The sequence below is a fragment of the Saccoglossus kowalevskii genome, chromosome 22 (assembly GCF_978046115.1).
Source record: "Saccoglossus kowalevskii chromosome 22, keSacKowa6.1, whole genome shotgun sequence".
NCBI lineage: Eukaryota > Metazoa > Hemichordata > Enteropneusta > Harrimaniidae > Saccoglossus > Saccoglossus kowalevskii.
In genome coordinates this window covers 21134270-21148798 of record NC_140662.1, presented here as the reverse complement: position 1 = coordinate 21148798, position 14529 = coordinate 21134270, and the positions used below count along the sequence as shown (strand labels likewise).

The following is a 14529-nucleotide window of genomic DNA, read 5'->3' as shown; positions in this document are numbered from 1 at the left end:
AATGTTCTTGAGCATTATAATTTGGAAAACCAAGAAAGTCTGAAGTACATTGCGTTATTGTTTGCTGTTGATCAACTCTAATAAGGGAATAAGTTCTTTAAAGCCCTGTCACCCCTAACCTGAACCGTCACTCCAGCCCCACACTGTAATTCAATATGCCCCTCCGAATGATTATAAGTAACCTGAAGAGGAGTACATACAATTGAAATGGAGGAGGGGTACTGGAGGGGCAGGGTTAGGATTAGAGTTATGGGTGAGGGGACCCTAAGGAACTCTTATCCTAATAGTTTATCTTGCAAAATTAAAGATGAATTCCATTGTTGGAAATAGATAATACGAATAAATCTAACTATGAGTGTGAAAAGGGTGCCCAACACACTTAAAAGTGGGGTGTTTTTTAAACTGCTGTGAATTCTTTTGGGATACTTAAGATAAATGTCATACACATATTCAACATTTAGGAAGAATTAACACAGACTGTTCAGACGTCATTACAAGCCAAGTTCTCAAGCACATTGATGCACTAAAGAATTGAGCAATATACTTTTTGTTTTTACTTTTCATAGTGTATCATCAATTTAAAACATAAAAAAGTTTCCATGGCAACTGTATATCTACATAGTTTGCATTCATTGGTCAGTTAGCAAATGTTTAAAGACAAATTCATTATTGTTTTAGATTTTGTCATAGATTAGAGTGATAGAAAATGACTTGAGGTAACAGTTTGTGGTCCTTTATCTTAGTTATAAACACTGAATGATTGTAGCAATATTTGTTGTTCAATTCAAACGTTCTACTCATGTTATTTAGAATCTGGGTAGGAACAACCTGTTACAAGTCAAATCTGCATCTAGCTGGGAAAGGCACAGAAACCACCTGTCAGATGTTGAATCTGTCTTGCTGGGAAAGGCACAGAAACCACCTGTCACAGGTCAAATCTGCCTTGCTGGGAAAGGCACAGAAACACCTGTCAGATGTTGAATCTGTCTTGCTGAGAACAAAGGTGATTCCTGTTCCCAATTTCTGTAGTTTTTTTTTCTTACACTCCACAAAACTTACATTTCGAATGCAGTTTGAGTTTGATTTAACGACACTGATGACATCAATGAAGCGAAAAGCATTTTTTCAACTATTGTACATTACCGGTACATCCATTTCATTACAGGTGAAGCAAAAATGTGTACTTTGGAATGATACATCCTGGCAGCACATCTGTGAATGTACCAGATGGGAATCATTCAAGTCATCCTACCAGTAGATGCTGAATTTCACAGAATTACATGAAAATAGAGAAGAGCACCAAGAGAGTGTCCAACTTCCCCTGACACATGGACACAGCTGCTACCATTTCAAAAGATGACAAAACAATGATTTTTTGGGTAAAATACAATCAAGCTGTGTAATGAGATGGAAGACCTGTCCCTCTTGGTTATAAATTCATTAAATTAAACGGGTGAATTTATTTGAAAAAGGAAAAATGAGAAAATATTGGGAGCATATTATATTTTATCTAACGAAGTGCTCAGTTAATGAGATTACGTGTGTAATGTGAATCATGCTTCAATGACCGATAACAAATATTCCTAATGCAATTGTTCACAAGTGAAATACAATGTGGACTCAAACCTAGCCTGAAGTTCCAATTTAACAAGTCATTATGAATGCTATTGTCTCGGTCATATTTAAATAGTCATGGGAAAATTTATGTGTATTGTCAAAAAACAAAACACATTAACACATTAAAAATCAAAAGACAGTTAAAATCAGCCATACCGTATTTGCTCTATTAGTGGTGTATTTGTTTATGTAAATTACTATGGTCAAAATAAGTAATAATTTAGTATACTACAAATGCATTTTTTTTGTTTTAATGTGCATCTAATAGAGATTCACATCTAATGGAACAAATACGGTAGTTGTTATTTTTTTGGGTTCAGAAAAGTTCATAACGATACTATACCATTGAATTATTACTAACAGATATATATAATATGTTTGTCATATGATACTGTAGATTACTTTATTTTTCGCTGGAATTAATTTTTGCTGAAAAAACTTTTTGGGTGTTTTGTATGGAATTTATTTTCACTGATTTTTAACGAGTTGAATGCAAAATACAGGAAAAAAGGTATTTTCGCTGATTTTTAAAATAGCAAAAATTAATTCCAAGTGAAAATAAAGTATTTTACTGTAGTTAAAGTTGTTTCAAAGCATCTATGCCTGCCTAGCTATTAATTAGTCACAGTTGTCTTTTATAGAAATGTACATATAGATTATTGATTAATGCATATAGGTAGTTAATATGCATGGATTCAAACACAAAATGAAGCAGATATGAATAAAATTATGAATCAAAGCAAATTAATTTGTTTATGGATGAAAAAACCTGAAATCTAATACAAAATTTCACAATAGTTTAAGTCAGACTGTACTCAAGCATTGCCAAAGTACTTTATAATTGTATTAGATTTCCGATTTTGTCACCAATACATATTATTGTGATTTGGGAAGATTGCAAAATTTACAGAATCCTTGCTGTTTTGAAATCAAATCAGTTCAGAGTATGCATAATTCAATGAATATTATATGAATAATTTTGAACAATATTGATGAGTTTTAAAGATCTACAGCAGCTGTTGAAGCAATGTGGCAGAAAATAGGGTTCCGTGCTTAACACACAATTGTCTTTCAAAAGAGAATAAAATACATATATTTGTTCTATTAGGAGCGCTTCTCTAATCAGACAAACCATTGATTATATTTTTGTTGCTGGATTAATAAGACTCATATTTTTTACCATAGGAATATGTCTGTCATGCACATGTACTGTTTATCAATTAGTTTGCACCAAGTAACTGATATTCGAATCAATAATAAAAATTTCATGTTCTTGTGCATATTGTAACTTTAACTGATGAAGCAGGCGAGCAATAAATTTAAAACAGGTAAATGCTCCCTATTTAGTTAATGTATACTCGGGCAGAGATATGTCACAAAACGTTCCACTTTGTTAAGATGTGAACCACTGTACCACATATATCTATGGGCTCTGTGCGAGGTGCTGTTGAATGCTGGTCGAAGAGCCGGTAAAAATAGCCAAATTTGAGAAAACAACACAAACTCAGCTTCGAAGTAATCCTGAACAACTAAATTTATATATGCTGCACACGCAGGGGTAATCTTGTTACACTGTTCATGGGAGTCTCAACAACCATCTCAAAGTACTGTTTTCTGAGAGTTTTCGGCCTTTGTTTTCACCGTGATAGTTGCCAGGCGGTGAAAATGAATAGTTATATCTGCAATGAATATCATTACACTTCCCAAATGGTGATACCTGCAGTTCCCAGTCATAACAAAACATTGAAATGAAATTAAAATATAAAGTTATCACTCATCTGAGCGACAATTTGTTGCAGAAACATTGTCAACAACCACATGGATCAAATTTTGAATTACAACTAAAAGAAAATGCAAAACCGACACTAGAGGGCAGTGTTAACACTAGTCTGCAACCCCCCCCCCCCATTTCCAGGTGCATGTGGCAACCAAGGATGATTTAGTAATCATCTGAAATAATCACAATACACAAATGAAAATTAATAAATTAGTTACTAATGATAATGCTCTTGTCACACTTTCAAATTTGAAGTAAGCATAAGACATATTCTACATTGCGACACTGACTCACAATTTTACAAACTGGAACAAGAATTTGACACATACCACACTCCACAAACTCATTTTCACACAAAAATCACTGGCGTTATTTACAAATGAGCATCAGTGTTACGGTATTTGCTCTATTGAAATTCTAATAGTGCATATTTTCACTCAAAGAAACAACTCAGTCATTTACCTAAGTGAATACACTACTAATAGAGCAAATACTGTAAAATCAGTATTAGAAGCTGCATCCCTAATAGAAGCCCACCCATTCTTTTTGAAAAATTGAGAACCAAAAATTCACCATTTCTCATACGTGTTGTATTATACCATTATTGGAAAAAAGTCAAATCTTGCCACAAGAGGGTGCTGTATAGGTAGTCAAAATTACATTATTTTTTTTTTTTGTGATTGATTCTTAGAGAAATAATAGTTTATAAGAGAAATGGGGAGATGTAGATGTTTTTCACTTACCCTAATCGGACTGTGACTGAACTGAACTTTTCGGTCTTTATAAACATCCACTGGCAAACCTTCTATCTCATCTTCGTATTTAAGATATGCCAATGCATCAGCCTCCTGTAATGAATAGATGATATCACGATTAGAATAGAATAGAATAGAATAGAATAGAATAGAATAGAATAGAATAGAATAGAATAGAATAAGATGATACAAGACTGGAAGAGACAAAATGTAAACTAAGACTTAGAAGTTGACAAGACCAGTTCAGCCTAGTAGGCCTGCATAGACTATATGTAGATTAGACTGGACAAGATTAAAATCTATAACTCAAACCTGTATTTAGTTTCATTTTCACTTTTTGAAAAACTATTTAAACTAACACATATTTAACATTGATTTTTGTAATGTTTTACAATTTTTGAAAACAATTTTGAAACTGAAAAATATTTAAAAAACTTTTTTTTTTGTGTCTTTTGTTACAAGTTGTTCCATAAACATTGTTTTATTATTTCAAATTAAAAAAAAAAAGTTTCAGACATTCTATAAAGTGACTTAGGGTCAAGTAATAATTGTTTTTTCTAAACCATTTGGCTAACAACTTCTTAGCACATGACCCTGTATAGCAATAAGAAATCTATTTACCAAGAGTCAATATCAATTTTTTTTAAAAAACTTTCAAGATGTGTTTCCTGCTCTGTTCCTTAATACATTAAAGCGAGAGGGTCGTCACCTGCGAATGCGCGGGAATCGAGTCCCAAGCAGTGATAACAACACACGCTAAAAATGCAAAGGCTCATGGGTAGACGCTTGTTTGTAAACATTGACACGCTATGGCCATCTGATGTATGCGCAGGTGACGATTCCCTCGTTTTAAATATTTAGTCATGAGAAGCAGGTAACAAGCAATAAAACTGAGTCAATACCAAAGAGTTACATGTATGTTGGTCACACATACATAGTATGTAGTAATAAAAGCTATATACTCAAAGTTAAATTCTATATCCATGGGAACATTTTTTCTAAATTTAACTCGGTATATTTCTGTATTATGAGCCACGTGAGAGTAGAGAGACGCCAGTTTATTTTTATTGTTTTATATTTATTGCATTATGCATGCTTTATGGCAATTAATAATTTGATGGAGCGACAGCTCTCTTTTCCACTAAAGACATGACAACCACACACATTTAATGGAGTGATTTTATTTTTGGACAAATACGGAGGCACATATGCAAATCAAAGAAGAATGTCAGAGGATGGCAGCTTTAGTATACACATGGCACTTCCAACAAAATCACAGTGTTTACATATGTATGAAGCGTAAATTTATAAAATTAAAGTGTGACCTCATCTGTTGATAATCAGACAAAATGGCAATTCTGTGCTGCGAGTTTTACAGCTGTTTTACTACAGATACACATGTATCAATAGCACTTTATAGAGTACTAGAGTCGAGACATGCACTGAATGTATCATTACAATCTTTTATACAAATGTATGTATATTTCCAGGCTAAAAAGATTCATACTCGTACATGTACATTGCCAAAATTAGATTTCCGGTTTTTCATCCATGAAGAATTAATTTGCTTTGTTTTGTATTTTCATTCCTATCTGTTTCATTTTGAGTTTGATTCTATGCATATTAATAACCTAATTTGCATAAATCATTAATATTGTGTAAATAAATTCAGTGTGTATAGGTACGTTATAATAAAATGCTTGCATGAATCCAACTTTTGAACCTAGTTGTAGATTCCACTGTATACATATACGTAGTAGTGGCAAGTGTATTGAACGACTCGTTTAACATGCGAAGAATTCATGCATATCTGGATGACCAATCTACATAGAGAGTTTTCTCTGCATGATTTAATGGTATCTTGGGAGCAAATATCCATGTATATCTACTCTTGGGACAACACAGTATAAAATAATATTTGTACCGATCTTCGAAAAAACAGCATGGCTGGTGACATGATTTGTAAACGTTAGTGATGAATAACACTACAAACATCTCTACTTGCGAAATAGTTTTCCACGGTTACTTCAAAAGCTATTCAAGTCTGATTTCACAACTTATGGATCAAAAGCAGATCACGCTTGACTGCTTTTCCTCAATAACCTAAGTAGTCTATAATATTTCTACCCCAGTGCTCCTTATACATGTAAAGGAATATCATGCTACTTAGTTTGGCGGTAGTTATCCACATACTCAATTATTACAGCTGATTACTTCTTACTTCACTGCAAAGGTGCGAAAAACCTAAATAACTTTTGCATTATTGATTGATTCAGAAATATTCTTGGATGAGAAGTTCACAAAGAACTGTATTTGATAATTGAGTACGTGCACAAGGACGAAATTTCATAAAAGTCAGCGTGACTTGTAAAATACATAAATTCTATTTAAATTAAGAAAGGAAAGAAAATATGCAAAGGTGCAAAAAATCTGAATAACTTTTGCATTATTAATTGATCAGAAATATTCTTGGATGAGAAGTTCACAAAAAACTGTGTTTAAAATATATAAATTCTATTTAAATTAATAAAGAAAAATATGGTTGATCAGATCAGAAGAGCCAGCTCAACAATCACCTGATGGTACTACTGAAACTCTCCTGTTGGAAGAAATTGTTTCGGTGCATGTGATTCAGTGTTATTGGTCATCAATAGAGGGCGCTAGTCACGTTTTGAGTCTGTGAAAAGCAATTCCCCACCGAATGAACACAAATCAGATGAGACGAGGATGTGATTAGGAGTATTCCATTATGCAGACTAGTGGCAAACAAACCAGCAAATTGGAGAGGGTTAGAGGTTAGATTATGTGATGAATTAGGTAATGGAAGCCATGCAGCAGTATTGTCTAAAATGTGTTTTCAGTTTGACTATGCGTCTCCTGCTAACTGAGATTCCACTGAATGTTTTATGTAACACTGATTGGTAATCACAGTATGAGGTTCACTTCCTGTAGTCACACAGACTCGCTCGCGGTATCCATTGAATGCTGACATCCCCTATATATGAAAGCTGTCATCATCACTTTAGTTGGAGCCCAGATTCACAAATTTCTTTCCAATCAAATTAACTCATATTTGACGGGGTCTTCACTTGGTTTCTGATTCCAAACATAATACAATACATTGGCTAACACATTCACCTTCATACTATAGATGGCCAATATTAATGTGTCTCAAATTTTACTTCATTTTAATGTCATATTTGAATATTCAATCATTTTATGTAAATTTGGGTTTCATTGCAGAGATAGGTGGGATATAAGTATAAGGTTTATCAAATGTTACGATAGCAGTGCGTGGAAAACGACATGGATCACGATTACTAAAGACAGCAATCCGAGTACAAATCAAAGCAGGGATTTGCTCCAAGAGTATCTCCATGTACACGAGTGTATAATTCCTAAGGGAAACACATACAGTGCAGCAAAGCAGTGTTAGGACTCGGCAACACGCGCTTACTTGTACCAAGTACATGAAATCAACAATACTGTGTTATTTTGGAAGATATAGGGAATGAAACTACGGTTTTCTAAGGGTACCAAATTTCAATGGCATCCTTAGACTGACTGAAATTGAGAATTGATGAAGGTGACTGGAAACCGGGTACACCAGGTGGACTGAATTATGTATCGTAATGAAGTAATAAATCAGTGCCCTCAATAGTGATAGGGATCGGCCAATAAAATACATAAATCAGGGATAGACCAACCAAAGTTTTGAGGACCACAGTCAGATATGTTTCTTATATTATGTAAACTAATTTATTGCTGCAAGAGAAACCACAAACAATTTTGTAGCCGTGAACTTTACATGCAGGCTGAATGCCACTTTTAAGTAGAAGCCTTAGTCATAATGTGCGAGAAAGTTGGTCATAAATTGCATGACAATGTTCATTGGTTCATTAAGAAAAATCATGGAGCTACATTTATAATTGTCTTATGGCACCATAGCATTCATTCGTGTGTTACAATGACGTATTTTGGGAAACTTATCCTATTATTTTTTTTTTTAAATCACCATTTTCCATAGAACACAATGTCAAAGAGAAATTGTAATTTTTGACACTTTTCAGAAACCCAGATTGGAAACAAAATGGCAATCATCAATAGAATACAACCATCATTTTCCCGAAAATTAGGCTGGTGAGCCTTAACTTTATCAAATTCGATATCCTTAAATTGCCTGGAAGTACAATTTATTGCAAAATGAACAAATTCTATGAATGGTATTTGCATTTACAAGTAGCCAGACAGGTTACAGTGGCTTTTGTGAAAAATCCTCAAGAATGAAAGAAAATCATCAAATTCCGAGCAGCTAAACAGTTTAATATACAGCACCTGTATATGCAATGGGTACCGTAAAATCTGTATTAGAAGCCGCATCCCTAATAGAAGTCACACCCATTCTTTATGAATGATTGAGAACCAAAAAATCATCATTTTTCATATGTGTAGATGCTCTAATAGAAGCCACATCCCCTCTATTGCATTGTCCATTTTAATAGAAGCCGCGGTTTCTAATACAGATTTTACAGTAATTGTCAAGATTTATCTGTGAAATCATTGAAACATTCTGTACAAGCACCAGCCTTTTTATCACCAACTCTTGACCTTTTAGAAACTGTGATTAGGTTAATCATAGCGTAAAGAGGAAAACCTAGTACTAATTATAATATTGATGAATGATATTATTGGGCAACCTCTTAGACTAAGTATAGGTACCTATCATGTGAAACAACAAAGAATACTTTTCGTCAAAAGAGATTATGTCGTCTCATGGTGTAATGACACGTTGTTGAGAAATACATATAATCTTAAACGTTTTTTTATTTTTCTGAAAAAGCTGAAACTCAAAAAAATCTTTTATAACCCGATTTAATTTCATGAAGCACAAATATATGCAAATTTTGCACATTACATAAAATCACAATTTTGTTCCACGAATATTTCACTGGAGTTGTAAAGCCAGAACTCATATCGACTCTCACAAAGATTGATTTGTCATTAAGAAAATCGTGAAAAATCTACAGTTTTATTGCTGCAGTTTCCAGTAGCATTAAAATTTGAAACAGATATTTATACAGATGCATGTGATGCAAAGAATAATTCATTGACCTCTGACATGATCTGAATTTGTAAGAAATATTTCATTCATCAAGATCCCAATGTAATATCTTCCATGTTAATTGAAGTCAATTCGTCTCTGTCACTGCTGTACACACACACACAAAAAACAAATGTCATCGCCTCACACATGCCAACAAAGTCCCACTAGGGAAAAAAATCAATTTTGATTTTTTTCATTTTCTCTTTAAATATTTTAGAATAGATGCAATCAATTTGGTACGTCAACTCAATAATTTTCCAATTTAAAAATTCTTATTATGAAATTCTGCCCTGATCATTGATCATGATAAAGTCCTTGGCGTAATTTATGTTTCTGTTTGGTGAAATAAATGATGTATACTAATTGAGTGATTAAATGTATTCAACAGATTTATTGCAGTGATACAGAACACTTTAATCAGATGAATTCCATTATGGTTCTCAGACAAATGGTGAAATTACAAACCAACACACTTTGTACATGTAAAAATAGATTTCCACCATTTTGAAATTCAAAATGGCCGCCATGGGAACGTCACCATGGGAACAAACATGAATATGGCTAATAGCAAATTACATGTACATGTTAGTACTGTAAATTGTAACATAGCATTTTTAATACACCCGTATTGCTGCTACCCATTTATGGAGGATTATTTATTTTTGGAATTGCCTTCACTGATATATTTTATTTAGCATAGTATTTCCTTTTTTTCATTTTGTTGAGTGCTTGAGCAAAAAATACACACAATTGTTTTAATGAAGGTTTTCATTTTCTCCTTGTTAGTAATGAAATACTTTAGAATTGTAAAATAAATCCAAATTCAGCAATGCAAATGATTCCAGTTCTGATTTACTTTGACCCCAAAATGCGAGTATGTGGAAGCTAGGGTAAACTACGTACAAACGTAAATGACACACAGAGGTATGTTTATGTTCAAAACGAGTCATAATTTAATACAATAATTGCAATTTTTCATGTACATGTATGTATGCTTACTTCTATTGGAAATGTGCGCCAAAGGAAGCAAATACGCTATTGCACATTTCAAGATGGGTGTAGATTACAAAACATGGGTACTCTAACAATAACACATAAGGTGACAATGCCAATGTCAAAAACAATTACTTATAATCATCTGAGTACACACGAAAGCAAAAATGAATTCAGTAAAATCTCCCTGCAAGAAATTTTTTATTCCAGATACAATGTTATCGAATAAAACACATTTTATCCATGTGACTCGAGAAAAAAAAAGATTGATCAATTCAATTGCTCCTTCACAATTATCAAGAAAACTGAACAGGAATCCTTCAAATGATGAATACGTAATCTGTGTAACTGAATCATAATGTCAATCTCTTCTTCAATGCATATGTCATGGAATGGATAATGGCAGATTTACGTCGTCGCCGTGGGTACGACCCTATTAATCATTTCCACACATGTGTTTGACTATTTCAATTTTCTCCCATTTCATTCATCTAACACGGATGATTACTTTAATCATGTCTAATATCAATAAAAAATGAAATTATTTGCATATGTCCAATTATTATGAATTTATATATGTACACATAAAGTCTTGTCCACATGACATACTTTAAAGGCCTTGATAATGCTATGAAAATTACATGGAAATATCACGATTTATTATGATTAAAATTTCCCATTTTAAAATTAGAAAATTTAAATTGATTTCATTCATCATTTTTTCACTTAAATTAATTTTCTAAATTCAGTATCCATTAAGAGCTTATTTTGATGAATCAGCGAAGAAACCAAATTGCATATTTCATTCATTTAAATTATTGGTTTTGCTAGAATCTGCACCTTACTTCCAAACGTTTACATGGAAGGTTCCTTGGCTAATGCACAACTTCTTTTTACAGAGATGTCTTTGCCCATAGGCATACATACTTGATCTCTCATTGATATACAAACGAAAGTTAACCCTTCCGGTAATGACTGATACCTGACTAAATAATCCTTTCAGAAAACGGCTTCTGAAATTTTTTTTCACATTTTTGCATCCATGTATTTGTATTAATGAGAATATACGTTGAGCAAAATGTTAGGATGTTTTTGCTGCATAGTTGCGAACACTGAAACAGCCAGAAAATAAATTTGTGATTGATCGAAAATTCATTTCCAGATATTTGCATATTTATTCAGTGGAGTGACCACGCGTTCAACTTATCGATTTGTGAATCGCTGGTTAGACTCCAGGGTGTTGCTGCTTAAAAAATGTACCATTTTTAAATAGTGAGAAACAAAGAAACTAGTAAATGGGTACTATTAGGAACTAAGAAATAGTACTTTCCTTGTAATGCTGAACAAAAACTGTCCAATCTCGAAGGTTAGCAGACTGTTCGAACAATATTACTAGAATAAATATAAGGCAGTTCATATCACCATGTGTTTACTTATTTATGCTAAGTTTAACAATGAATTGAAAATCATAACTACTAATTATTATAAGGGTTAATTATTCACTGGGTTTTAATTTTGCTTATTTCGATGACTGGAAAATGCACTAAATTAAAACCCAGTGAATATGTGGAATTTAGCATAGAACACATTACAATGATAAAACCGTGAATTTAAAACCCACTGAATATGCCTGAAATGGTAAATCAGCGAAATTTAAACCCAGTAAAAATTAGTCATTTCACAGTATGTGTAACAGGTCCTCATTGTTATTATTATTATTATGTTAGATACAATTTATGTAATAACTCACATTTATTTATTTTATCCCATTTTCATGTGATTACCAATATTTAGGTATAAATTATTACAGCAAAGAAGTGGTAGAGTTATTCCAAGACTGAACCTCTTCAATGACACATCCAAGTATTGAGAATGCCAAAAAGTTTTACATATACATGTTCACCAAAATGTGTCGTTTCACTTCCATATATAATAATGTTGAGATCCAGTCTAATCAGGTTTGTATATTGATTTTATTGATTCAGTCAGTATCACTGAGTAGCTAATATCACTACTTGCATGCTGTCTAACGAGCCCCACATACGTATAACTCCCTCAATTAACAGCACAATCACCACATGCACATATGTTGACTGTACAAATTATCCAAGTATATTCTCGTGCTGAGAGTGTGAGGTCACCAGTGTGTCTGTATACATGCACACACATAAAACGTTTTTTGTAAAGGGCTCTCTGATTTGATGATATGGTAGTAAGATCGAGCAGATGCTCAGAATACTAGAACTACAAACTGTCTAGGAATTGTCAACATAATAATAACACATGGCTTCAAAAATAAGGAATACTGCACTGCTGGGAATGCCAACAGTGACAGACTAAACTTCTTATTAATATCATTACTGATGCAGAACCTCTTGAAAGTACGTTATTAAAAAAAAATTGCTTGCAGAAGACATGAACCGATCAGCAGTGACCTCGCCACACAGATTTTACCAGCATCAAAGGCATCATCACATACCTGTGCATGTCAAATGCCGGCAGCTTTGCTTTTGTCAGCCACGAGAGTAAATTTATATTTGTTACTAGTTTGTAAGAAGTGAGGTTTGGAATATATTGTTATCTGCTCTCTATCTGCTCGGCAGACCTATGATATATTCGGTGGATGATTGGGAATACGTTTTGTGATGCAATATATTTTGTATGATGCGAAAATAAAAGAATCCCACACACCAAGAGCATGGAATGAGATTTCTCGCAATGTTTTTTGTCTTACACAAGTTTGCCTGTAGCTCATTTGAGACTACAAATCCCCAACTTGGGCGAGAAATCTCATTTCATATTTCAGTCTACATCATCTTCAAGGCAGTTTGGCCTTCTCAGCTACAGTTACCTGTATTGAGCAAATACAGACATTGAGTACATATTTTTATTACAGTCACAGAAAATGACCAATATCTACAACTGAAAGTGCCTCCAATATTTGCAGCCTGAGTTAATGTCACCTGGAAAAATAGATAAGTACTTGAATAAAGCAAATGCGCTTAATACATGTAGCCAGTACTAATATTGTTGTCTATCGTATGATCTCAGTGTTCTTTCATTTACTCCTGACAGCCACACTACATTCGTATACATGCAAATCTCATACATGTATATTCACAGTTGAAGGTTCATATACGGTACATATTATATATATTATATTTATATATTACAGATACTTTTTAACGTCATGAATATTTAACAATTCAATATTTTTATGGCATTCATAGATGCTTATAGATTACATTTTTTGTATCACTTGCATTAAAATTCCCAGTTAAAAGGTTTGCTCTACATTGACACTGAGGGCGCTGTATCAATTTATGATGTCACAGGACATAGCATAATTCCAGTTTTTGCATAGGGATGAAAAGACACTGCATCCCTAAACATGTGTTGCTTTAATATGAAATAAACATTGGGTAATTTACTAGTAACAACCCACATTACATCATGCAACTGTAAAATACAGAACAGTACAGTTATAATCAATATATATAATTATATAGCACCAACCAATTAAGGCAGAATTAACAAATAAATTTCTATAAAACTCCCTATTAATTATTACTCCAACAAAGTTGAATGAATATATTTATTTTGTGATGTACATATGTAACTTTAAAATGACAATATATATTCATCTCTACAGTAATTTTAACATTCTATATTGAAAGCTTTCATGATATGTGGAAACAATATGAGCAACAGTACTGTATATTACTAGTGTAGTAACGAATCTCCAAACTCAGTTGTATTCAGAAAAAAAAAAACTGCCACAGGGGGACTATCAGAACTTACCATTAATATGGACAATAAACTCAATTTTATTTAAAAATATTTTATTCATAACTTTTAAAGCATCTACCGGTAAATTACTGAATTATATCCAGCACTAAAGATAGCCTAATTATAATTTTAAAAATTAACTACCGATATTAAAGCGGCTATGTGGGTAACTTTGGGAATATTGAGACTATAAAGCCTCCCATTAGAAAGCTCATTTGCCACCAAATGGTGTCCCTTTTGTGCCAAAGTATCTGGAATATGGTGCCCTTTTCGAGTGAAAGCGTCTGGAAAGGCTTCTAGAATTTCAGTATTCAGTATATAAATTATAATAAGCCGAATAATAAAAAGCAATAAAAAGTGATGTTCAAGCCATAAAAATCATTAATGTCAAATGGCTCAAATCATTCATAACATATTTCAAAAAAGAACCATAGCCTGAGAAAGGGTATAATTTTATTTGTAAACTAGTCTAAAATTGGTACTGTATTTACTCT

At 33.0% G+C, this 14529-nt stretch overlaps 1 protein-coding gene across 8 annotated transcripts in view; it reads right to left on the bottom strand.

The window, feature by feature from the left end:
• LOC100373924 (uncharacterized) overlaps positions 1 to 14529 on the bottom strand; it is a 144356-nt gene that overhangs the window by 58058 nt on the left and 71769 nt on the right. For all 8 annotated transcript variants that reach the window (XM_085495894.1, XM_085495891.1, XM_085495888.1 and 5 more), the window contains exon 2: positions 4138 to 4242. In XM_085495894.1, the coding sequence (XP_085352020.1) occupies positions 4138 to 4242 (105 nt within the window). The remainder of the gene's footprint in view (positions 1 to 4137; positions 4243 to 14529) is intronic.